The sequence below is a fragment of the Caloenas nicobarica genome, chromosome 14 (genome assembly GCF_036013445.1).
Source record: "Caloenas nicobarica isolate bCalNic1 chromosome 14, bCalNic1.hap1, whole genome shotgun sequence".
In the NCBI taxonomy this organism is placed as follows: domain Eukaryota; kingdom Metazoa; phylum Chordata; class Aves; order Columbiformes; family Columbidae; genus Caloenas; species Caloenas nicobarica.
Window position 1 is genome coordinate 3,999,352 of NC_088258.1, and position 23,596 is coordinate 4,022,947.

General features: G+C 56.7%; 1 protein-coding gene across 1 annotated transcript; it reads left to right on the top strand.

Moving 5' to 3' along the window:
* The first annotated feature begins 1,467 nt into the window (after nt 1-1,467).
* On the top strand, nt 1,468-22,749 carry RADIL (Rap associating with DIL domain). Its single transcript, XM_065644688.1, has 15 exons — nt 1,468-1,555; nt 4,498-5,056; nt 9,962-10,272; nt 11,314-11,979; nt 12,151-12,188; nt 13,259-13,419; nt 14,114-14,226; nt 15,328-15,562; nt 16,524-16,696; nt 17,357-17,507; nt 17,833-18,023; nt 18,793-19,189; nt 19,443-19,582; nt 20,566-20,705; nt 21,055-22,749. The coding sequence occupies exons 1-15, from the start codon at nt 1,520-1,522 to the stop codon at nt 21,158-21,160; spliced, it is 3,417 nt and encodes a 1,138-aa protein (XP_065500760.1). The 5' UTR covers nt 1,468-1,519; the 3' UTR covers nt 21,161-22,749.
* Nucleotides 22,750-23,596: the final 847 nt, after the last annotated feature.

Below are 23,596 nucleotides of genomic sequence, written 5' to 3' on the forward strand. Positions count from 1 at the left end.
CCTGGGAGGCAGCTGTGTGTCTATCTCCATTTCTGTGCTGGAGAATTGAACATTTTCAGGCTAATGGGAAATTCTGCTCTGGAAAAAATGGCACTTATTTGTATTTTCAGTCAGGGCACTACCAGAACTGAATTTGGGGTTATGGCAGCCAAACCCAGTCTCTCCATCTCAGCAGAGGAGATGTGGGAACCAAAGGGGAGGGACCAAGTGGCCACAGAAAATGTCCTACAGTGAGAGATGAGGTGGCCATCCAGTCAGTCTACTCATAAATCAAAGAAGAACGAGGGGGGCTTGATTAAAGCATCTAAATACTCTCATAGACGAGAAAATACATGGTGGCCAAGAGCTTGTTAATTGAGCAGAGAAAAGCACGACAAGAATCAATGTCTGGCAACTGAAGGCAGACACAGTGGAAATAAGGCATAAATATTTAACTGGTGAGAGCGATTAATTATCGGAAGAAACGGTGAGCAGCAGAGGTGGGTTCAGCATCTCTTTGCATTTCGCGTCACGACCCGTCACCTTGTGGAAGGTTTCTCCTATCGCCCCAGCAAGAGGGACTGGATCGAACCCACACTGAGGCCCTGATTAGGTGATTTAATTAGTTGGCGCTTTTGTTTTTAATCACGGCGGAGCCATGGAAAAGAGTATTTCTTGTGCCCTGCCAGCTCTTTCTGAGAAACACCCATGAAATCACTGCAGGCACTTTGCAGGTGCTTTTTTTTTTTTTTCCTCCTTTCTTTTTGGGTTATCACTGATCAGGTTCTTGCAGATCGGTGCTGGGTGGGCGAGGGGACAGCGCGTGGTGGCTGTCCTTGATGTCCAGCAAAACAGACTGAAATTCAGGAAAAACAGATCTCGGTGAGAATCCCAGCGTGCTGTGGCCACTGAGGGAAGGAGCTGGTCCAGGACTCATTATCCAGCTGCGGGCGAGAGGGTCTCCAGCCTGGTGTCCTCAGGGACATGTGTGCTTGGGAGGAGGAGATAAAGGTCATGAGGTTGTTGCTGGTCCCACCTCCTCCCCTTCACCTTTCTTCTACAGCAGAGTTTCTTCTCCTATAGCTGTTCTCTCCCAGGCTCTTCGCGATGGGGTAGATGCTGCTGGTGGACATCACCATGGTGGGGTTTGCTCTTCCTCCATCTCCCCCGTCCCAGGGCTTCTGTGTTCCTGCTGTGGCTGGATGAACATGTGCAAACGTGCTCATCACCAGCCGTGTGTCCTCTGTGGGTCCCCAGGAGCCAGCAGCCCTCAACTGCAGCAAGCGATTGGACTGTTTAGTTTGAGGCGTGGGAATATAGTGCGGTGCTGAGCTATAGGGGATATATATGTGGCTCAGTAGCCTGCGTGCAAACGTGATGCGTGTCAGGAGCAGAATCGCAGCATCGCTGAGCCCTCCAAAGCCACCGCACTGTGAGCAGCCCCGGACTGCTCCTCCTCTTCCTCTTGCAGAGACGTGACAGACACCCGCCTGGGACAATGTGTGACACGGGGGAAGGACCGTTTTGAGGAAGAGGATGAATGGAAGGAGAAAAGGCATGTGAGAAGGATGGCAAGGTAAGGGGAGGTTTGCATGTGCGCTGGGTGGGGGCAGAGGGAAGGAGCTGCTCACCCACGGTGGGAGCAGGAACTTTGGAGCCCACAGGAAAGTCCCCGGCGGTTGCAGAGTCGGTTGTGGTGATGGAAGGACATGTGGTGGCCACGCGAATACCAAAAGCGTTTGTCATAGCTCTGCAGAATAAATTCAGACGGTGCTAGCCAAGGAAAACAGCAGGTTTTGGCGTGGCCAGGCACGCGTGCGAGGAGGTGGAGGATACCTGACAGAGATTCCGCGGGGAGGCAATCACAGAGTTTTGGCTAATTCCTGTGTAGTCGTTAGCAGAGAAGATGTCACTGAATGCTGAAGAAAGGAACTTTTTGGAAAGTCTGGGTCATACCTCCATAGGTGCAGGCATGGCTTTCTCTTTACCCTCCTAGGAGACGCCTGTGACTATCATGCCTGAACATTCAGATGCAGGAAGAGCCCATCTCAGTATCATCTTATCATGTCCATTCAAGTCCTTCAAGGGATTAAGATCATGTATTACTCTGTCTTCAGGATAGGGCTGTGATTTCTCAGGTGGCTGAGGCTGGTGCCTGGTGAAATCACGCTTGTGTTGCTCCAGATGTTGAATAACAGGGGGACCAGGCTAGAAGCTTCTCGCAGTCCAGGCTTCATATTTTTTCCCTGTGAAATGTCTTTGCTGCTGCACTCTGTAGGAGCTGCATTCAATGGAAAGAGCAGGAAAATAGCTGAGCTATAAATAACATATTCAAAACCAGGCAGGGACCTGCGAGAAGTGAGGATGGTATCTCTGTCTGTGAGGTGGACTTGGAGGAATGATTTTACCAGCAGCAGATGTTAAAAGGTTTCCCTTTGTGCTGGAGGTGGAGGAAATTAAATCCAAGAACTGAAAACAGTGATTTGATGACAAATTTTGTCTTTTGCATCCTTGATGGCAAGGTCTCCTAGGGACACTGGTGTAGTTTTTCCTCTGCCCGATGTTAATGAGGGCTGGCGGGGCCGTGCTAATAGCCTGGGGAAGCTGTTCTTGAACCCAACTGTCTGCCAGTGCCCTGACCTGCTCCCCAGGTTGGGTCACTCCCAGGAGGTGTCACACAGCAGACACCAGGTGATGTCCCCAGTGGGAGAAGCAGCTCCAGGCTCAGCTGGAGGAGCAGCAGCAGCAGTGTGGGGAGAGTTGTAGCTTTAAGCCCATCCCTGCCTCAGTTTCCCCAGTTGCAAGGTGGGAGCAGGAACAGCCTTCCCCAAATCCAGCGAGTTGTGGTGAAGCTGTTGGGGCAAATGCTCAGCTGGAGAGGTACCAAACACAAGACACTAAGCTCTGCTTTTCAGGCTGATGGCAAAGCCCAGTTTCAGTGAGCCAGACAGCAGTGATGCGCCGGGGCTGGGGCAACTGCCCTGCAGCACCCAGACAACGGCTGCATCCTCGCTTTTGGAGCTGGTGGGTTGGGAAAAAGAACAAACCCTGGCATTTTTACAGTCCTAGTGGGAAAATGGTGACTTGAGGTGCAGCAGCATCGCAGGGTGGCACAGCTCCCAGACACGTCCTGCAGCCTGAGTTCTTGCTGGTGCCTCAGTTTCCTCATCGGCAGCATTCAATGGGCCTCTCGTCCTGGGCTGGGAGGGTGCATGCCCTGCAGACATCCTTGGTGCACAGCAGGGAAGTTGTTTCTGGGTTAGAAGGTGACCTCTTCCATTAGCAGCAGGGACGCTTTTTCTTCCTGAATTAGATGGTGGTTTGGAGACTTTCCAGGGCCGACATCATTCTGCCTGATAGCGCTGGGTTTGCTCAGGCTGTGAGATCCTGCCCAAGTGAGACAGGCCTGCAGATGCAGAAAGCTGCCAGCACCCACATCTCCCCGGCCGTGCACAGCTGGATTGAGCCGACGGCTGCATCAAAGCGCTCTGATAGCGGGTGGGAAATTTTGGGGGTCCCCTGTGTATGCACCAAGTCCCTGACTGTGCCTGTTCCCTGCACATTATAAATCTGGAAGTGAGGGAAATCCCTGTCCTGTCCCAAGCAGAAACACTCAAATTCTCCTTCCGGACCTTTCCCATCAGCGGTGTGTGGTGCAGTCGGCAGCGTTAGCACCGTGCAAGCGTCAGGTATTTGTGCATCCAGGATGCAATTTCAGAGCTGGCCCCAGATGTCGGCAGTGACATTGGGCAGGACCATTGTCTGCCGGTAGCCAGCACAGCGTCGTGGTTTCCAGCCCGTTCCTGGGGACCGAGGTGCAGCAGGAGCGGTTGCTTGGCCATGGCCACATCTCCTCCAGTTGCTGCCCCGAGCAGCCCTGCCCTGGCTAATGTGACAAGGGCAGCGTTGTCAGCAATGCCACAGCGTGCTTTAACATCCTCCGCAAACTAGCGACAGCCAAGAGATTTGCCAGAGTCAGGACATTTTTAGAAAGGCTAATTAAAGCCCATTTTCACCCTGTGCCTCTCCGTGAGCAAAAGCATTTAGCGGTGACCTCAGAGTGATTGAATTTGCACTTGAGCTTTCTGTTTCACCTCTAAAAAAAAAAAAAATGGGATTGCTCCATAAACTCGTTAGTGTAAGTAACTGCTGACGCCTTGGCTCCCGAGCAGGATGGGCCCCACCAAGTCCCGCTGAGCTCTGCTCTCCTCCTGCATTTTGCTTGGGCAAGAGGGACCTATTAATACACATGATGTAGAAATTTGGGATCACTCCAGGCTATGTATTCAGGGACAAATCCATCCTGAGGTAACTGTGCTGATGCCAAGGAGCCCGGCTGAGCTTGGCCGCTGGTGTTCTGGGTTGCACAAGGGGAATGTCCCTCGCTGCTGTCCCTTTCCACCTTGGAGGTGACAGTGGCTCCTCTGTGGCCACCAGCCAGTTCCTGCTTGCTCTTCCGTGCTGCACATCTGGCCTCCGAACTGCTGATTTTTCCCTTTTTTCCTCTTCCCTGCCCAGCTGCGCCCCATGACAACCTCATGCATGATGTTTTATGGGTCCTCCTCCACCATGGCTCCACCATCCAAGAACCGGTTGAAGCGCCAGAGCCGGATTTTCTCCCAAGTCTTGTACCGAACGCTGAGCTACAAGGATCGGAGCTCAGCCTCTGCTTCCCCGGCAGCTGGTGAGGATGATCCAGCCGAGCTCTCCACCCAGCTCTCGGCCCCCGGCATCCTGAAGATTTTCGGGGGCAACATCTGTGCAGGCACCAACTACAAGAGCGTTTTGGCGACGGGCAGCTCGGGCGCGCGGGAGCTGGTGAAGGAAGCCCTGGAGCGCTACGGGCTGAGCCAGCTCAGCGCCGGGCAGTACGCCTTGTGCGACGTCATCGGGAAGTTCGAGGGTCCTGAGAAACGGTGGCAGACGGAGGGACTGAGGGTCCTGGGTGACCATGAGAAGCCGCTGCTCATCCAGGATCTCTGGAAGCCCAGGGAAGGTTTCTCGCGGCGGCTGGAGCTGCGCAAGAGAGCGGAGGTGGAGGAGCTGGCGGCCAGGGATGTGGACACCACCACTGCAGGTCAGAGCTGGGCGCAGGGCAGGGAGAGGGTTTGGGGAGTTGCGACCCCCCTGAGCTGCCTGCGGGAGATGCACCCCCCACCAGCAGCTTTTGCAGGTGTTTTGGGCACAGGGGGGCATGGTGCAAGTGGGAGGGTAACTACATTTTAGCTGCAAGGCTCCTGGGTAGAGCTGCTACCCAGTGCTCTCCTGCACAAATTTGGTACTGGCAACCTCAGATATTTACCCCAGCCAGTCTAGGGGTTCATACCAAACCCCACCTTGTGGCTGAGCAGGACAGGTGAGACTATCAGTGTTGCCTGCTCTTCCCATCACTGAACCGGCATCGTGGCATCCTTGGCACAGCACTGCCCCGCTCCCCTGTACCCCGATCTCCCCATGGGCATCCCCCAGGCCAGACACCCTGGGAAAATCTGCAGGAGCAACTAAGCAAAATGAAAAGCTGATGAAGAGAGAACAGCGTAGGGTAGGAGAGCCCCCTCAAGGTGCCTGTTCGAGTCCAGGGCTGGCAGGAGATAAGTGCATCATTAGGAACCAGCAGGTTAATAAGGGACCCCAGCACACAGTAATGAAGTTTTCCTTCTGCCCTCAGATAAAAACCCCACGAGGACAAGGGCAGAAAGGTTTTAAATCAGGTTTTTAAATTGCATGATGCCCTTGATGGGTCTGACCTGCTGACGGAGGGGTCTGGATCAGACTCAGGAGGTGTCGACCGAGGGGTTTTGCTGGGATGGGCACTGAGCGGTTCCTCACACCTGTAGGGAGAGATTGTGATTGTCAGAAATAACCTAAAGATCACACAGAACTACTGGGCAAACCCCTCCCTGTGTCCAGTCCTTGTCCCTTGCTCAGGGAGGGGACACTGCGGGATCGGTCCCAGCTCGCTGCACGTGTGATGTCAATGGAAAGAAACAGGCTCGGGCCACGGAGGGAGCTGCAGAGGTGGATGTTCTTCTCTCCAGCTCTTTTTCCAGCCAGGATCAGAGAACCATTAAGCACTTTGGGAAAGCAGTGACTCTAAAACCAGCTTCTTCTGAATAGAGAAAAGGGCAAGATCCAAGCGCGATGGCTATAGCATGTGGCGTGGAGGGCCACATGGCAGCTCCCTGCCTGAACCCAAGGTCACATTGGCCTCAAATTCTCCCCCTCGGCTGCAGGAAGCGGCATTCCCACCCGTGACCTGGGTGGGCTGGCAGCCGCGGGGAGGGGGAGGCTCCCACACAGGCCAGGGGAGTGGGCAGCACCGAGCTGGTCTGGGCTTGGCATCCTTTGGTGATTTCTGATGGAGGAGCAGTTCCCGACTGAATCACGTGCCCTGCATCTGGAAATAAGCCCATTATGCTTTCAGCATAGATATCGCATCATTTGTTTCAGCACTCCTGGGTGGGGTGGTGGAAATTCTCCATTTTTTAACCTTTAGGCATTTTCCATAGCTGACCAAGCTCTTCCGAGACAGAAAACCCACACCCGCGTTTATTTAGGCTGTCTGCTCTGCAGACTACACAGGCCTTTTTTTGTCTCATCCGTTAAAATCTCACTCCTGCAGCCCTTTCTTTTGATGGCACCAGGGGCTCTGTCACCTGTCTCACCTTGTGCCAGTGGCACTGCCCAAAGCGATGCTGCGGGGCTGGGACCACACTGTCCCACCCCATCCACAAGCTGCCAGGGATGGATGGGAGTGATGCAGCATGTCTGGGGGAAGGCATCTGCTTTCCCCACACCCAGCAGTCTAAAAAAAAAAAGACACAAAACTCCTGGTGTGATAGGGACTGACTCCACTAGGGTCACCCTTGTCACCAACCTCCAGCTGGCAGAGGTCCCCTGCCCAGGGTGGTGGGGTGCTGGTGTGGGAAGTGCAACATCTGTGCAAAAATAAAGGGACTTCAGGCTTGTGGCTCCCTGAGGTTAAAAAAAAAAAAAAAAAAAAAAAAAAAAAAAAAAAAAAAAAAAAGGGAGGGATGTTGCAAAGCAAGATCCCCAGGGAAATAAATACCTGCAGGGCCCTTCCCTACTCAGGGCATCACTGGGACCACTGGTGTCACACTGGCTGGAGCATCGCTGCCTGCCCTGCTGCTGAGCTGGGGAAAAGGCTCCCCATCCGTGACCTCTTACCAAATAGCTTGAGAGTTTTATCTGCTCGGTTACTCATTATCCTAATTAGTTTATTAGCTGCTTTCCACTGGAGAGGAAGCCACTCACTCCTCACTACTTAGCTGCACAGGTGGAGCATCTCCGCAATAAACAAGGCTGATACCCTCCCTCACTGCCACCCCAGCACTGTTCTTTCTGGGGAGAGATGAGGGAACATCCAGGGAAAACACCCATAAACAGGAGGGTGCTGGGACAAGGTGCAGCACTTGACATCTTTATGGCATTCATCTTCCTAAGCAGCCCTATTTTGCACCATGTCCTGAGCTTCCTGGAGTTTTTTCTGGGAGACAGGAGGCTAAATGACTTGCATACCTTGAGAAACTTAGGAGTTAAGGCTGTTATATTAAAAGATACTCTGCCAGGTACTTCTGAGGATCTGGCTTTGATATACCTTAGCACAACTGTCTCCAGGGAGGATTCCCTGCAGGGTCTGCTTAGCAATAACATGAGGAAGGACTCACGCAGTGTTGGCCCCTTCTGGGTAAATTCAAAGTGTGTTGGGGTTTTTTTGTTGTGGTGTTTTTTTTTTTTTTCCCCTGGGGCCCATGGAATTATTTATTGACTGATTTATTTCTCAGCCAGGAAAAGGGAACCTCTTTCCTAGGCTGAAAAAGAGGCGGATCCCAGCCAAGATCCCGGGTACCACAACCGGCAGGTTTTCCCCTGGGATGCAGGATGGGTTTAGAGGCAGCAGCGTGGTGGGGACCAGTGGATGCTGGCCTGGGTGTGCGCGGCGTCCCTGCCCGGGGTGCCCAGCTCTCCCTAAGGGACAGGGTACGATCCAGCCCCCTTCCCATCCCCATCACCATGCGGCTTCAGCAGCTGCCAGCTCTGCCCCGGCTGCGCTGTGTCAGGGATGCTCACAAAGCGTTTTGGGTTGAATAACCTGCACACGCTCAGGAGGAGAAAACCGTTCCAGAGGACTGAAAAAAAAATAACCTGTTTTATGGAGGGACTTTGTTTTGCTCAGGAAAAGAGCCGTGTTTATCTTTCCAGCGCAGCTCCGGGGTTAGTGGGGAGCCTGTGACAGGGGCTCTATCAGCAGTAAAAAAGCTCCTTTTTCCTGCACAAAATAAATACAGAAGCTTCCTTTCCCCTAGATAAGGAACCGGTGATGGCGTGTTTTCTGGGCAGTGGGACCCCAGTTCTGGGAGCCCCTGCTCCCTCCCAGTGCAATGAGCTCCAGCAACAGCTGCTCCCCAGGATCCGGCCCCTCTCCACCTCCATTCTCCCCAGCTGGGCTGGGACCTGCATCGCCATCCTTCATTTCTTTGGCCCATTTCCATGCTGTGGGTTGGGGATGGGGCTCCTGGAGGGAGCCTGCAGACACATTTTGGGGTGGCCTTTGGAATCCCCAGTGGCTTGGGCTGCGCTCCTGCCTGGACAGGCTTGTTGCACCCCCCTGGATTTCACATCTGCAGGACACAAGCGTCCCATGCCGTGCTGCTGGCCGTGATGGGGACGTGAGCAGGGCCAATTGCCTTTTTAAGAAGGATGCGGGGCACTGGACCGCTTGGGGCGGTTTGGCCGTGCCTTGCCCTAATCCCAAGGCATGTAAACAGCAGGGGCTATTTTCTCCTTCTCTCCCCCCCCATCCTCATCCCTATCTCTTTCGTTTTCCCAGCAAAGGAGTGCTCGATTTAAAACAAACAAACACAAAAATGTATTTCAGAACTGACAGCCCATTCCTCACCAAATAAGGCAGATGACATTGTGTTTTTTTTAGGTCTGAGCTTGCGAATGTCCCTTTAAGCAGCCTGGGCACTAGGCTCTCTGCTCTGCTGTCCCCAAATCCCGCTGGCTGTCCCCAAATCTTGCTGGCCGAAGCCTGCTCGCCAGTCGGCCGAGCTGTGAGCGGAGCTCTGGCTCCGTGTTGCACCGATGCAGCTGCAGTGCTGCTACCACAAGAAAATCCTTTTGATTTTTTTCCCTTTTCTTCATCGTGCCTGAATGCCAGCGACCTTCTCGCAGAAGGCTGCCCACTCAAGGTACGAGCATCGCCCATCGGACCTGCAATTTCTTATTTTTTCGTGCAGAGCTCAAGCCATGCTTGTAGCAGGAGGGGATGGGGATATCACGCAAGGGGCTGCTTTGCAGCTCGGCCAGGCCTGTTCTTTCACTCCAGCTCCCATTAGTCTTGCAGACGGCTTTGCTTGAATTGATGCTTGGGAAAAGTTAATTACAGCTTGCTCCTGCAGCAGGCAGACAGGCGGGCAGGCAGGCTCCACTGCAGCTCACAGCTCTCATGCCTGGCTGATGCCTGGGGGGGACCAGGGGGGCTCCCTGCAGCTCCTGCTTGCTGCCGGCCACTGAGTGCTGAAGGCCTGAAAGCAGCATCCAGGTTCTTTTTTTTTTTTTGGCAAGCATTGAGCTAAATTTCTTTTTAGCACAGATTTTGTCTCCACCTCCCCAGCCCTGGCCGGGGTGCGTGCGGGATGCTGCAGACTCTGAACCCAGCCCTGCTGCCCCCCGGTCAGCGGGGTTTGGGGGCTGGGGTGGGCTGGGGCGACCCCTTTTTGATGATGGCATTAGGGCACAAAATTCCCCACTTTGGTGTCCTGGCGTCACCCTTTGGGGAGGGCAGGGGACCGGGGAGAGTGTGTGGTCCCGGGGAGGCCTTTTAGCTGCTCCATCCCCACTCCCACGCTGCAGCATCCCCCCAGCTGTGGGGTGCTGCGGCTGCGGGGGTGCCAGGAGGTGGCGGCGGTAGCGGGGGGTGCTGAACGCTGCCCTCTCCCCCCGCCCCATCTCGCAGGCATCAACGCTCAAGCGCGGAAGCTGCAGCGGCACCGGGCGCGGGGGGCCCGGCGGCCGCCGGCGGGGGCTGAACGGCGCGGGCCCCCCCCGGCCCTGCGGCGCAGCCTCAGCGAGACCAGCCTGGGCTGCCCGGTTCGGCGGACCGGGACCGGGACTGGGACCGGGGCCGGGACCGGGGAGCGGCTCCCCCGGCACTGCTCCACCCTGCCCGGGAGCCCGGCGGCGGCGCGGAGCGGCGGCAGCAGCATGCGGTACTCCCTCTACCAGTCCCCGCACCTCCTGCTCCTGCAGGGCTACAGCCAGCAGCATGTAAGCACCGCGCTCACCCCCTGCACCCCCCGGCACCCCCTCGCTTTCCTCCCACCCCCCCAAAGCCCGGGGAAAGGGGGCCCGCTGGCATGGCCGGAGCTGCTGGGGTAAGGGGGGGTGGGTGGCGCGGAAGAGCATCTTTTAGAAGACGGAGCGGTGCCAGCTTGGGACTTGCAGCCGTATCCCCAAGCTTGTCCCCAAGCCTGTCCTCAAGAGGGGGCGCGTGGACCCAGGACCCACCACCCCCGGGCGGTGCCCCAGAGAAAGCCCCGCAACAGCATCCCTGCCCTGGCATCAGGGAGATTCAGTTTTGCGGGCGATGGCTGGGCTGCCCCATTCCCCGTCTGGCTGCTTCATTAGTGGCAAATGTAATGAGGCAGCAAGGAGACAGCGTGTGTGGGAGCCCATGCTCCCCAGTGCTGGAGGCACTTGAAGAAATGGAAAGGACTGGGATGGCTTTTGTACTTAATGGCTACTTTATCCTCGTTGAGGATCTGGCTGTTCCAGGCTTACCGGCAGGGTGACATTGCCACTGCAGCCCTCATCCCCCTGCAGCCATCCTGTTAGTCCAGTTGGGGAAACTGAGGCACGGGTGGTTACATGAGACGCTTCAGGGCATGCGGGCAGGCTGGGGGAGAGGCAGGGCAGGGAATGGCTTCTCTGCCTGGGGTCCCACCATCCTCCCCCGGGCAGGGGGATGCAGGCAGCACTGCAGTCTGGGGGGAAAAAGTGAGAAGGAAAAGCAGCTGTGGGAAGGGGCAGGGGTGTGAGAGGTGGAGGGAGAGATTCCTCTGCCCAAAGCAGCCCTATTGACTGCATGGCCAAAGTTACTGTGCCCGTTAATTAGCGTGCCCAAAGCGAGGATGGCTGCTGTCCTGCTCGGCAGCGAGGAAAACAGAGAAACGTCTTTCTGCCGTGCAAAGGTGCAGCGGGCGAGGGGACAGCCGGGGACAGCGGGAGGCTGCAGCACCCACTGCATGGCAGGGAGGAGGGCTCCTTCCCCCCCATCCCCTATTCATGCCGTGTCTCCCCCCTTGGCAGGACAGCTTGGTTTACCTGCTGAACCGCGAGCAGCACACGGTGGGCCAGCGAACGCAGGCGAGCAAACCCAGCATCAGCTTGTCGGCCCCCGACATCTTGCCCCTGCACTGCACCATCAGGAAGCTCCGACCTTCCCGACATCGCTTGGAGGAGAAACTGGTGCTGGAGCCCATCACCGGTGCCAGCGTCTCCGTCAACTTCACCGAGGTGACCTGGACGGTCGTGCTGCAGCACGGGGACCTCCTCTCCCTCGGTCTCTACTACCTGCTCCTCTACAAGGACCCCATGAAGGCTCAGCCGCTGCCAGCGCAGACCCTGCTGAGGCTGCGCGCCCTGCACCCCGCTGTCCCGGACGGTGCCCCTGTCTGCGGGGCGTGCGGCAGCCTGATGAAGGAGAGGGACTCTGCCACCAAAAAGCGGGACCCCTCACCCGCCAGCGGCCCCAGGGCTCCCCGCAGAAAGCTGCAGCTGGAGTTCGAGCCGGCGGCTGAGGACGTGCTCCTGCGGCGGATCATGACCCTGATTGAGCCAGGGGGGGACGACCACAAGCTGACACCCGCCTTCTTGCTCTGCCTCTGCATCCAGCACTCGGCCACCAGCTTCGAGCCGGGTGACTTCGGGCAGCTGCTGCTCAAAGTGGCCAAAATGATCCAGAGGACAGTGTGGGTCAGTTGGCGGTGGGATGGGGGTGTTGGTGGGGTGGGGGTGTTGATGGACCCCCCCCCAGAGGCTTCTCCCAGTCTGGCCCCCAGCGGCAGTGAGTGCTGGTCGGGGTGATGCTCGTGCCACCCTGTCCCGCTGGTTTTCATGTTGCTTTTCCCTTCTCTCCCTGCCCAGGAGCGGACGCGGGAGCTGGCTGAGAAGCAGTCCCAGCAGTAAGTGCGACCTGCTGCCCTTCCTTGTTTTGCCCCAAAACAGAGAGATTTCAACCCAGTTCTTCTCTGTGAGTGAGGGGAGTCCATGGCTGGCTAAAACCACCCACCCAGCCTGGTGGCACCAATATAAACTGAATTTTCCTGCTCAATCCCATGCATTCAGCTCCCTGGTCCTTTCACCACGGTGCCTGCAAGGGCCTTGCTTGGGAATGTGTGGGGCTGGAAAAGTGGGCGAGCTCATAAGGGAATAAGACCTGCAGCAGCTCTGGGGTCCTCTCTGATCCAAGACCTGGCCAAGACTTTGCACCTGTTGCTTCGTAGCAGGGATGGCCTCGGTGCAGGGTCTCACCCCGTTCATGTGGAAGACCCCCCATGGAGCAAGGATGGGGCTGGCATTGCATGTGTGCATCCAGGGACGGTGGCACGTGGTGTTCTGGGGTGGGGAGGACCACTTTGGGGCCATCACAGCATGCGGGGGGCTGGCTCCTGGTGAGGTGTGAGTCTGGCTTCCCAGTCATTTCCAAAATCCAGGCTCCAAAGCAGCATCTGGAGAAACTGTTTGTGCTTGCTGTGAGCTCTCCTTGAGGCCAAGCTCTGAGGATGCTTCCCAGGCTTTTTCTGTAGCAGGAGAAAGCAGTTCAGCAGTTGAGAAACTTCCCAGATGCTCTTTATTTATTTTGCTTTATTTTTGAACAGCCCAGGGCAGGCGGGCTGGGTTTAGTCGTCCAGAGCTGGCAGGAGCAGCACGTACTTCTTGGGGAGAACTGCTCTTCTGCCATGACTACTGCAGTTCAGCTGTATTAGGGGCAGTCTCCCCCAAAAGTGGCACCCCACAAAGGCCAGGTGGCACTTGGCCAGCCCAGTCTCGGACAGGGTCCCCTTTGCCATCCCACAGAGCAGGAACCACCAGATTTTTGCTTGTAAAGGGTCTTCCTAAGCGGGGTGCTGGGATTGAGAGTGAGGGGATGCAGAAACTCTCTGGCATTGCCCCAGGCTGGCTGTTTTCTCCCCAAAAACTTGAATGGGGATGCCAAGGAGCAGCAACCATAATGCCTGCTGTGTGTCCCCAGCCAGGACCCCGCCACCTTGTCCCGCTTCACCATCGCAGACCTTCTCCCAGACCTGCAGCACATCCTCTTCTGGATGGCCAATGCCATCGAGGTCCTGTACTTCATCCAGCAGAAATCACCCACCTACATCCAGAGCATGGAGGAGCAGCTGGATGTCAAAGGTAAGGCTGGACCCAGCGCCCTGCTTGTTTCTCCAGCCAAAGTGACTTTTCTCCGCTAATCCCTTGTTGCAAGTGGTGGTCAGTGCCCCGAGATGCTCCTTTAACCTCCCGTAATCCTCATCGGCAGGGGTGTCTCTGTGGTGCAGGCTGGGGTCATTAATCTGTACGGGAGGAGCAGCCTTGCATCGTGCCATGGCGCTGCTGGGCTTCGGGGCCGGGTTGTGTCATGTTGGCAGCCGACCACCCCCTTTCCACCATGGCAGGGTGGCTTTGTGTCCCCGAGGATGCTGTGGGGGCACCTGGATTTGCAGGCAGCCTTGCAGAATGGCTTGCCAGCATTAATACCAGGAAAAAAAAAAAAAAAAAAAAGAAAAAAAAAAAGGATTAAATCAGCTTCAGAAATCTCTGATCTAGGCAGCAAGTTAAAATGTCCATAGGCCAGGCTGTTGGAACGAGGCTGCAGCCCTGGGCTGCTGGCGGGGCAGAGCCCACTGTGCTGCAGCGCTGTGAGCTGTGGGGGACGGCAGGCGGGCGCTTGGGGACAAGAAGAGCGTCTGTCCCCATTGAGGAATGCTATGGTGGTGATGTCAGCCAGGGAGCACTAATAACCCCCACTCCAGGGATTTGGGGAGCGGGGAATTCAGCACACCTTACTCTGTGGGTTTGCTCCCCCATCCTCCTCTCCGCCCTGCAGGCTCCAAGGAATCTCTGTTCTCCTCGACCATCACTGCCAGCGAGGAGGCGATGACGGTGCTGGAGGAGGTGATCATGTACACCTTCCAGCAGTGCGTCTACTACATCTCCAAGGTATGTGCTCCACAGGGAGGTCGCAACAACCCACAGGGCCAGCACGAGCATCCCCAGCAGCTCTTAGGCTGTGCAGAAGCCTTATTTTTATTTTTTTTAAGCTTTTACTTTTTGGCAGTTGCATCACGCCGAGGTGTTTTCCTTTGGGCTGAAGTGCCCCGATGTTTTGGTCGCAGCCCAGGAAAAGTATTGACTTACTGCGGTGTGTTTCCCTGCCTGCAGTGCAGCGGCTCGAGGGAGGCGTTTGGGGAGAGCTGCTTGGCTCTGGCCAGCGCAGCATAATGGTGCGATTCAGGGCGCGATGGAAAGGGGCCCCTGGACCGTCGCCGTTGGACGGTGAGAGCCGAGCAACATCGGGAGCAGGGAACAGAGCGGGCAGTGTGAGGCAGGAGAAAAAGCTGCCTGTGCGCTGGCATCAGCACACGGGGACATAGGGGTTGCTCCTGCACCGTTCCGCCAGAGCAGCACCCAGCTCCCCAGCACCCTCACCTCCCCCTGAGCCTCAGCAGAGGTGGGTGCTGGGTGCTGCTCTCCCATTAAGGCAATGGGGAAAGGTCCCAGAGAGTGCTGGAGCACTGGAACAGGCTCCCCAGGGAGGTGTCACAGCCCCAAGCCTGACAGTGTTCAAGAAGCAATTGGACAGTGCCCTCAGACACATGGTGTGAATTTTGGGGGTGTCCTATGCAGGGACAGGAGTTGGACTCGATGATCCTTGTGGGTCCCTTCTGACTCAGGACATTCTGTGATTCTATGAAAGGTCATCCCCATTGGTCCTGACTATTTTTTCATCCCCAAGCCCAGCTGGTCGACCACTGCCCTGGTTCAGAGCAGTTTTCAGATCCATTCAGCTGAGCCGTCCCATGCTGCCACCTCCAACTGCTAAAAGCAACAAACATATTTATATACATATATTTTTTAAACACTTGCGCAACACCAGAGCGCGTTGAGGCGGGGGGGTAAGCAGGATCAGCCCCTCGCCAGAGCAGCACCAACGGGGTTTGTTTGGCTTGTGGAGATGATGGGGTCAGAAGGGTTTGGCTCATGCAAAAAGAAAACAACCCAAAAAATCAGTCTGCTGTGAAGTTGCCGCTCTCCCTGCAGTGTCTGTACGTGTCGCTCCCGGCGCTGCTGGAGTGCAACCCCTTCCAGAGCGAGTGCCGGGAGAGCTGGCGGGCGTCCCCGCTGCCCGAGGAGCTCCGCAGGGTCGTGCTCATCTACCAGGCGGCGCTGGATCTGCTCCGCCAGTATGAAGTGCACCCCGAGATCACCTCCCAGATGTTCGCCTACCTCTTCTTCTTCTCCAACACGCTGCTCTTCAACCAGCTCCTGGACAAGGGTTGGTCCTCCTCAGACACCTACCTGTAGGGAACAAGCCCTTTGAGAGAGCCTCCAGTCCATCCCAGTGCCACCTTGGGATACAGAGAGAGCGGGCTGGAGATGGGCCGGTCTCAGCACCGTTTTGGGGGGGGTACAAGCACAGACTCAGCTGCTGTCCCCATTCCCAGGAGGGATTTAACCCCACACACACCCCATCCTCACCCCCACCAGAGCGCTGCCCTTTTGAGCCTGAGCAGAGGACGCCGAGAGCATTTAGAGGGGCAGCTCATTAATAAACTCCTGCAGCTTTGTAAAAGGGGTGCTCATTAGCCCTCGTTAACACGGCAGCCCCTGTAAGTGCCAGGTGAGGTCCAGCCACCACCAGGAGTTACAGCTATAGGATGCTGGGGACATTAACCTCCATTTATTTTGCTGCTTTGGGGCAGGGGCTGGGCTCTAGCTATGGGGCTGTTTCCCCACACATGCGCTAATGGATGCTTTGCCATCTGGGCTCCCCAGTTTAAGAAGGACAAGGAATTACTGGAGGGAGTCCAGTGGTGAGTTACGAAGATGTGGAGGGGTCTGGAGCATCTTTCTCAGGAGGAAAGGCTGAGAGAGCTGGGGCTGTTCAGCCTGGAGAAGAGAAGCTGAGAGGGGATCTTATCAATATTTAGAAATATCCCAAGGGTGGGTGTCAAGAGGATGGGGCCAGACTCTTTTCAGTGGTGCCCAATGACAGGGGCATAGGAGGTTCCATCCAAACGTGAGGAGAAACTTCTCTGCTTTGAGGTGCCAGAGCCTTGGAACAGGCTGCCTAGAGAGGTTGTGGTGTCTCCTTCCCTGAGCACTTTCAAAACCCACCTGGACACATTCCTGTGAAATCTACTGTAGGCGAACCTGCTTTAGTAGGTGGGTTGGACTGGATGATCTCCAGAGGCCCCTTCCAACCCCAACCGTTCCGTGATTCTGTGCTTCCTCAGGCTCCTCTCTCAGCTGCTTCCACTGGTCGCAGGGGGTGAAGCTCCGGGCCAGCGTGCGGCTGCTCCTGGACTGGCTGCGCGGCGCCGGCTTCGAGCAGCTCGCTCAGCAGTTCTTCGCCAAACTTGCCAGCGTGGCCAACCTGCTGGCCATGCCCGGCTCCCAGCTGGTCCAGGTGAGGGGTGCTTGGCCGGGGGCTCGTGGCATCAGGATGGGCACGGGCAGGAGAGACCCCGCTCAGTGCTTGGGTGTCCCTGCAGGGATATGTCCCTTCTTTCGTTTTTACTAAACACGAAAATGTTGATCATAAAATGTCAGCAAGTATTTGAAAAGTGTGTGTTGACTCTGACAGAGCCACCAAATATCTGACCATTCTCTGATTTTACAGAGTTGAACATGGTTGAAAACAGACATCCCAAGCTGAATTTCAAGTACAAACTCAGCTATTTTAATCATTCTTCCTAAATTATCCTCAGATTGCCTTTCTCACTCTTCTGTAAGTTTTCCTGAGTGTAGCAGTGCCAGCTTAGTAATGATTCAGAATGGACTGTGAAAATCTTGTGCTTATACTGCAATATGACTTTTTTGCCTTTATTGCAGTATCTGCAGAAAGAAACGCCCCATACTAGGGGATCATCCCCCACAACAAGGTGTTTTCTCCTGCTGTCACCAGCTGCCCCTTCCCGGGGTGGCAGGTCCGTGGGTGGGCAGTAACGCGGAGGGGATGCTCAGGCTCGCTGCGTCTTGCTCAGCTTTTCCCTCGTGAGCTCCTGCTCCCCAGAGAAAGCGGCTCCTCGGCTCTGCCGCTCACCCCGCGCTCTGTCTCCTCACCCAGATGACCTGGCCGACCCTGCGAGCCGAGTTCCCGGCGCTGAGCCCCGCGCAGCTGCACCGGGTGCTGAGCCAGTGCCAGGCGGTGATGGACGTGGGCTGTATCACAGCATGGCAGCCTGGCGAGGACGAGAACCCGCCCGCCTCCCAACCCGGTGAGCCCCTTGGCTTCGCACTCAGCGCTGCTGTGATCACCTGCGGGTCCCCTCCAAGGTTTTTATGTGCAACCCAAACAGGCAATTCCCTTCTCCTCCCTGAGGCTCCTGTAGTAACTGCAGCGATCAGGAATAACCATGGCAATTTGGTTGTTGCAAAGGATGCTCAGAAGGGCTTGGGGCTTTCTCTGCGTTCCCAAGTGAGGGTTGCTGCTCTCGGAAGCTCAACATGTCCCTGATCCCCCTGGGAGAGTGGCTGAAAGTCGGGAGGCAGGAGCAGGGTGCAGCCAGGACCAGCACTAGCCTCCCTCCCTCCATCTTCCAGATGAGATGCTGGAGTCCTTTGACAACCACCCACCCATCATCCTGCCCAGCGGGGGCTTCAAAGTGGACCTGGAGGTGGAGACGTTGGATGACAACATCTACCGGCACCTCCTCTACATCCGCCACTTCCTCTGGAGCCTGCAGAGCAAGAGCCCCCACACCGGCATGGGGCCGGGCTCAGCACCCCCAAAGGTACCCCACGGGGGCGGCTGTTCCTCTCCTGGGTGGGCAGGAGGGTCTCGGGTCCCCTCCAAGCCCAGTGCCCTTGCCTGCAGCCGTGGCGATGCCCTCCTGCAGAGCTGCCGGCAGGATTAGTGCTGCTAATCCCAGCCCAGGGAGCAGGAAGGACGGGCTGGTCCCAGCAATCTTGTTAGTGGGAAGGAGGGATGAAGGGGGGGTGTCTGCAGGCAGAGCTCCCCTTCTCCCTGCATGTTCCCCTGCTCTGCCTGTCCCCACGTAGCCAGGCAGGCTTGAGCAAAAGCACTAATTAGCTAATGCCTATAAAGCACAGGAAGGGCAAGATGTGCTAGAGGTGCTGAGCTAAACTGCCATTCATCTCCAGCTCCTGGGGGAGAATGTCCCGCCAGCAGGACCCCCTCTCCTCTCCCCATCCATTGCAGCACCCACAGGCATCGCTGTCTCCTCCTGTCGCCGCATCACCCGGCTCTGGAGCCACGGAAGGAGCTGTGCTCCCCCAGTGTCCCCCTCCAAAGAGATCCCCCAGCAGTGACATGACCAGGAGTGCCCTCCTTGGCTGGCTGTGAGCGTTCCCAGCACGGTCCTGGCCAGAAAACTGTGGTCTGGGATTTGTGCTGGGAAGCCAGGACCAGCCCTGACGGTGTCCGAATTGCCAAGGTTTCAGCTGGAGCCACCAGCAAAGCAGACAGGGTGGTGGGGTGCAGGTAGGGTGTGAAAAGCACCTGTCGGGGGGGTCACACAGGGTATTTTTTTCCTTCTATAGAAAGAGGCACGTGCAACGCCTGAAGTCCTGGAGGTGAGCGAGAGCCCACCTGCTGCCCTGGGGATCATCACCCAGGAGGACCACGGCTCCCTGGGGGGCTGCGCCGAGCCGGAGGCAGAATGGGCCCCCCCGCTTTGCCTGGCCACCAACGGCTGCCCCTGCGAGCAGCCCACCGGCGAGCCGCAGCTCCAGGAGAAGCTCCAGCAGCTGCAGCTGGGCAGGGGTCTGGCCCCCAAAGCTGGCACATCACCCACAGACCCCTCCTGCCTGCTGACGCCACCCACCACCCCCCTGAACTTTGACTGCGGGAGCCCGGAGTCCCCACAGGGCACCGGGAAGGGGCTGCAGGAGCCCCGGAGGAACGGGATGAACGGCACCAAAGGCGGCACCCCCGAAGGTACCGAAAACGGATGCTGCCCTGCTTTGCGGGGTGCAGGACTTGGGCAGGAGGGTGTTTGCTGCATGGACCTGTCAGTGCTTGGACAGGACAGGTGAGAGCAAATGAAGCATCTCACTCAGCTCCTGCCCGGGCAGAAAACCAGCCTGAGGTCAGCTTCGATGGGCTTTTGGGGGGGGCAGTTTTCTGTGGGAGGGTGTAAGGCTGGGTTTGGGTGATGCCAGAGTGGTAAAGCCAGTCTCTCTGCTGCCAGGATGCTCACCGAGCCCCTACGACTACCCCACGCCAGAGTCTTCCAGCCGCAGCTCTGCCACCGATGACTTCTGCTACGTCTTCGTGGTGGAGCTGGAGAGAGGACCCATCGGGCTGGGGATGGGGCTGATCGATGGCTTGGTGAGTTTGCACTGATGGTGGGGACAGGGCTGATGCCCCTCCAGGTAGCTGAAGTGGGACATGTGGAACATGTTTTATACCCCAAGAAAAGCCAACAAAGAATCAGATAGCTTCATATGGGAGCTAGGCTGCTTTTATTGGGGAAAGTAAGGCACAGAGCAGTCACTGGGGAGGAGCAGATCTCTGCTCCTGGATTACCGTGCTGCACATAGAATCAGAGAACAGTTTGGGTTGGAAAGGATCTTTAAACCTCCCCCAGTGCCACCCCACCATGAGCGGGGACATCTGCACCAGCTCAGGTTGCTCAGAGCCCCGTCCAGCCTGGCCTGGGGTGTCTCCAGGGATGGGGCATCCACCACCTCTCTGGGCAAAAGAGACATGCAAAATCCAGCACAGCTGTCCTGCAGCTGAAGAGAGCAAAGAGGCTCAACACTCTTGTGGAAGGAAAATGACTCAGCTGAGGTCTTTTCTCCACCCTTCAGCGGGTGGCAAGGGATGCAGAGGGGAACAGGGAGACTTGTGGGGTGCCAGAACAGCCCCGCCAGTGACGGCACTCACTGCTCTTGCATAAGGCGATGTGTCAATCTGGTTTAGTGCCATGGATCATCTTACGAAGTGGCCTTTCACAGCAGCGCATGAGTCAGTGGGAAACAGGGCATCACCAAGCCCTGGGGACAGCCGTGAACTAAGGGCTCCCATCCCAAGACGGCTGCAGGCTGATGATGCTTTACTCTTAATTAAATTGAAGAAGAAAAGATTGCCCCCCACCCCTCCGCTCCTTTCTGTGTATAAATCGATATAAAACTGAATGCTCGTTTTTCCTTCTTGATATAGTCAGTGACATGGTCCCCAGTGCCTCCAGGGTCTCACCTGGCATCGGGGGGGGAGAGTCACCCTTCCTGGGAGGCCAGCCCTTTGGGACGGCAAAACTTTCGCGTCCCCTCTGTCCTTGCTGGTCACTCACCGCCTTTCCCTGCCGACAGCACACTCCTCTCTGCTCCCCGGGGATCTACATCCGCACCCTGATCGAGGACGGCCCCGCGGCTGCCGACGGCAGGCTCTCCATCGGGGACCGCATCCTGGCTGTCAACGGCACCAGTCTCATCGGGGCTGACTACCAAAGGTACTACCGGCACACCGGGAAAAGGGGAAGGCAGCTGGGCGGAGGGGTTTGGAAGAGGGAGCAGAAGCTGAAGAAAACATTTGGCAGAGTCCAGGTGTCCACAGGGCAGCTCAGGGCTCATTTGCCCTCGTCCTGGCAGCGCTTGCTTGAAGGCCAAGCAGCCCGTAAAGCTACACGCAGAAGAGAAACGGGCCCTGCCTGTAACACCGAGCAGGCACAGAGCAGAGGGGGCAGGTGTTCTGCAAATGGGGGGTGTTTTGCAAATGTCTGTGACCTGGCAGGCTCCCGGGGGGCTGCTGGCCTGCGGGGAGCCAGGACTCACCTCTCTCCCTGCTGCTGTTCTCTGCAGCGCGGTGGATCTCATCCGCTCCGGAGGGAAGAAGCTGCGGTTTCTGGTTGCCAAGTCGGACATGGAAATAGCCAAAAAAATCACTTCCAGCTCCTCTTCCTCCTAGTCCTTGTGGTACGAGGGTCCTTCTGCAGCAGCTTGAAGGTGCAGCTCTGGTTAAGGCTGACCTCGGGGAGCCCGGAGGGCAAGACAGAGGGACCAGGACTCCACAGCTGCCCTCAATTTGCTTTTTGACGCGTTCCCCCTGTGCTGCAGTGGATGAAAGGACACAAAGGGTGGTGCACGCTTCTCCCACTGCACGGGCTGGGAGCATCCTTCCTGATCGCCTGGCCTCATCTTGTACGGCATCATCCTTCCCAGGAGCTTTGCTGTTCCTTGGTCCCCTCTGGCAGGGGGCAGACACGGGGTGCTCCCCCCATGGGGGCTGTGGGCAGGCTCCTCCTTTCCTCTGGGCTGACAGCCCTGCACGGTCTCCCATGCTGGCAGGCAAAAGGCTTGAAACACCTTTTGGATTTAAAGATCAGCATGTGGGACAGGCCTGGGCTTTGCTGTGGCAGTGGCCACCTGAGGTGCTGGCACATCAGGCTGGAGAAGGGTGCTCAGCTCTGGGGGTGGTAAAAGCAGCACAAGTACCCAGGAGCAGAATGCAAAGCAGGACAGCTTGCTAGGAGTTAAGTTCCCTGGTATCATGCCCAAAATCAAGTGCTTTGCTGCTGGGCTACACTCATGCTGCCCCCAGACCTGCTTGGGGATGTGAAGCAGCTGCAGCAAAGGGCTGACACCACCAGCAGTTCCCCGAATCCTGGGGGGAGCCCCCGGAAGAAAAGGGCTCGCTCAGCCTTGCTCATGCAGCAGATTTATTGCCTGGCTCTGGCACCACGATCCTGGCAGAAGGTCCTGGGGGCTGACCCAGCAGCGCGGGGCATTCACAAGTGGAGAATCTCCCCAGGCAGGAGCTGTTGCCGTCTCCAAGGGGCTATGGCCAGGTTAGTGCTTCTGCCCCTGGTCCCTGCGAGCTGGGAATGGTGGGTTTGTGCCACCTGGGACCTGAACAAGCTGACACTGACTCAGACAAACAAGATCTTGGCACTGTGTCCTGGTCCTCTCCCTCCCGCTTTGCCAGGCCGTTGTGCGGCCGCCCTGTGTTCTGCCCAGCTCAAAGCATCTCAGAAGTCTGTGCTTGCTGACGTGCCGACGGGTGATGACGAGCAGCAAAAGGCTCCCTGTGGAAGGTCAGTCCTGAATGTCCCAGAAACAGCTCTGCTATCTGCTGCCAACAGCAACGGTGTCACCAGAGCCGAGGTGGCAGCTCCACCGTGCGGCTGGCCCGACCCTGCACACCCGGCCTCCTGCCTGCCACATCCTCACTGTGCTTTTAGCAACATTAATGGGATAAACCCGACCTGATTTCCACATATAGACAGGTACCGAGACCTAGTTCAGCTGAATCCTATGAAGACAGCCTGCCACAAAGCCCTACATCACACCCTGCGCTTAAACCAGCACGGACCGGGCTCTGGCAGCAGATCAGATGTTCACATGGCATCTCCAAGCAATAGTGCTCCGAGGATTGTGATGCTAAAAAAAGGGATGCTTAACAAGGTTGGCCTTAATTAAACCGCAGCTACTTCATCGCTGTAGTTTTGGTTTCTGTGCTTAGTCTTACACTTTGCAGAAGGAGAGAGATGTCGAAATAATCCATGCAGGGGAAACACTCCACTAGTGGATTTCAACGCAGCCTGGCCTGCCTTTTCTAGGGTAAGACAGACCTTCGCCGAGACACTTGTGCCTTTTGCTTCTCTGCTCGGCCATGCTCGTGCCAAGCGGCGCAGGGTGCGGTTCCAGCAGGGACTGGGAGCGATGCAGCCCTCCTGCCACCGACTCGGCTGTACCAGGCAGGTGAGCAAAGGCTCAGGGCCCCATAGGGCTGGTGGTGATTCACTTGGCTTTGAATCAAGTAGGTGTGTTGGTCTGATCATCCCCCACAGAGCTCAGCAGGTTTGTAGGGCTGGAAATGGGCTGTCTGGAGCCCCTGGGCAGGCTGCATGCACTCCTTACTCCCCCCTGCCCAGGAGCCAGGGCTCAGGGGAGGCTTGGTTTGCATTAGACAGAACCGGGGTAACCAACGCAACCCTCTGCAGGCTCCCCTGAAGGTGGGAAACAGCCCCAGAGCTGTATCTTGCTCACAGTGCAGTCAGGTATTGCAACAGACTGTAAATAAACCCAGCTATTTACCAGTGTGCATGAGGGCTTGCTGCTTCTGGGAGGAGCAGCGGGAGGGATTTGCTTCCTCCATTTGTTAATACTGTACAGCTCGAGTGTGTATAAACTTCTCACGCCGATACAGAACACAGCATGGCGCCTGTTTGACACCGGGCTGATGTATGTTAAGAAATACTCTTGGTGTCAACACTAAACTGGATCAATAAATCTCTCTAAGCTCCTCTCTGGTAGCTGTCTCTTGGATTTCGACATGTTCACTCTGATGGTAAGACAGAAGACCAGTGAGGGCTCACAGGAGACTTAATGGAGTCGCTTCTGC

Excerpts from the sequence above, each read along its gene's own strand:
- RADIL (XM_065644688.1), top strand. The coding sequence starts at position 1,520 with ATGGAAGGAGAAAAGGCATGTGAGAAGGATGGCAAG. Across the intron at positions 14,227-15,327 it reads GCGTCTACTACATCTCCAAG|TGTCTGTACGTGTCGCTCCC; the intron begins GTATGTGCTCCA and ends CTCTCCCTGCAG. Across the intron at positions 16,697-17,356 it reads CCGGCTCCCAGCTGGTCCAG|ATGACCTGGCCGACCCTGCG; the intron begins GTGAGGGGTGCT and ends CTCCTCACCCAG.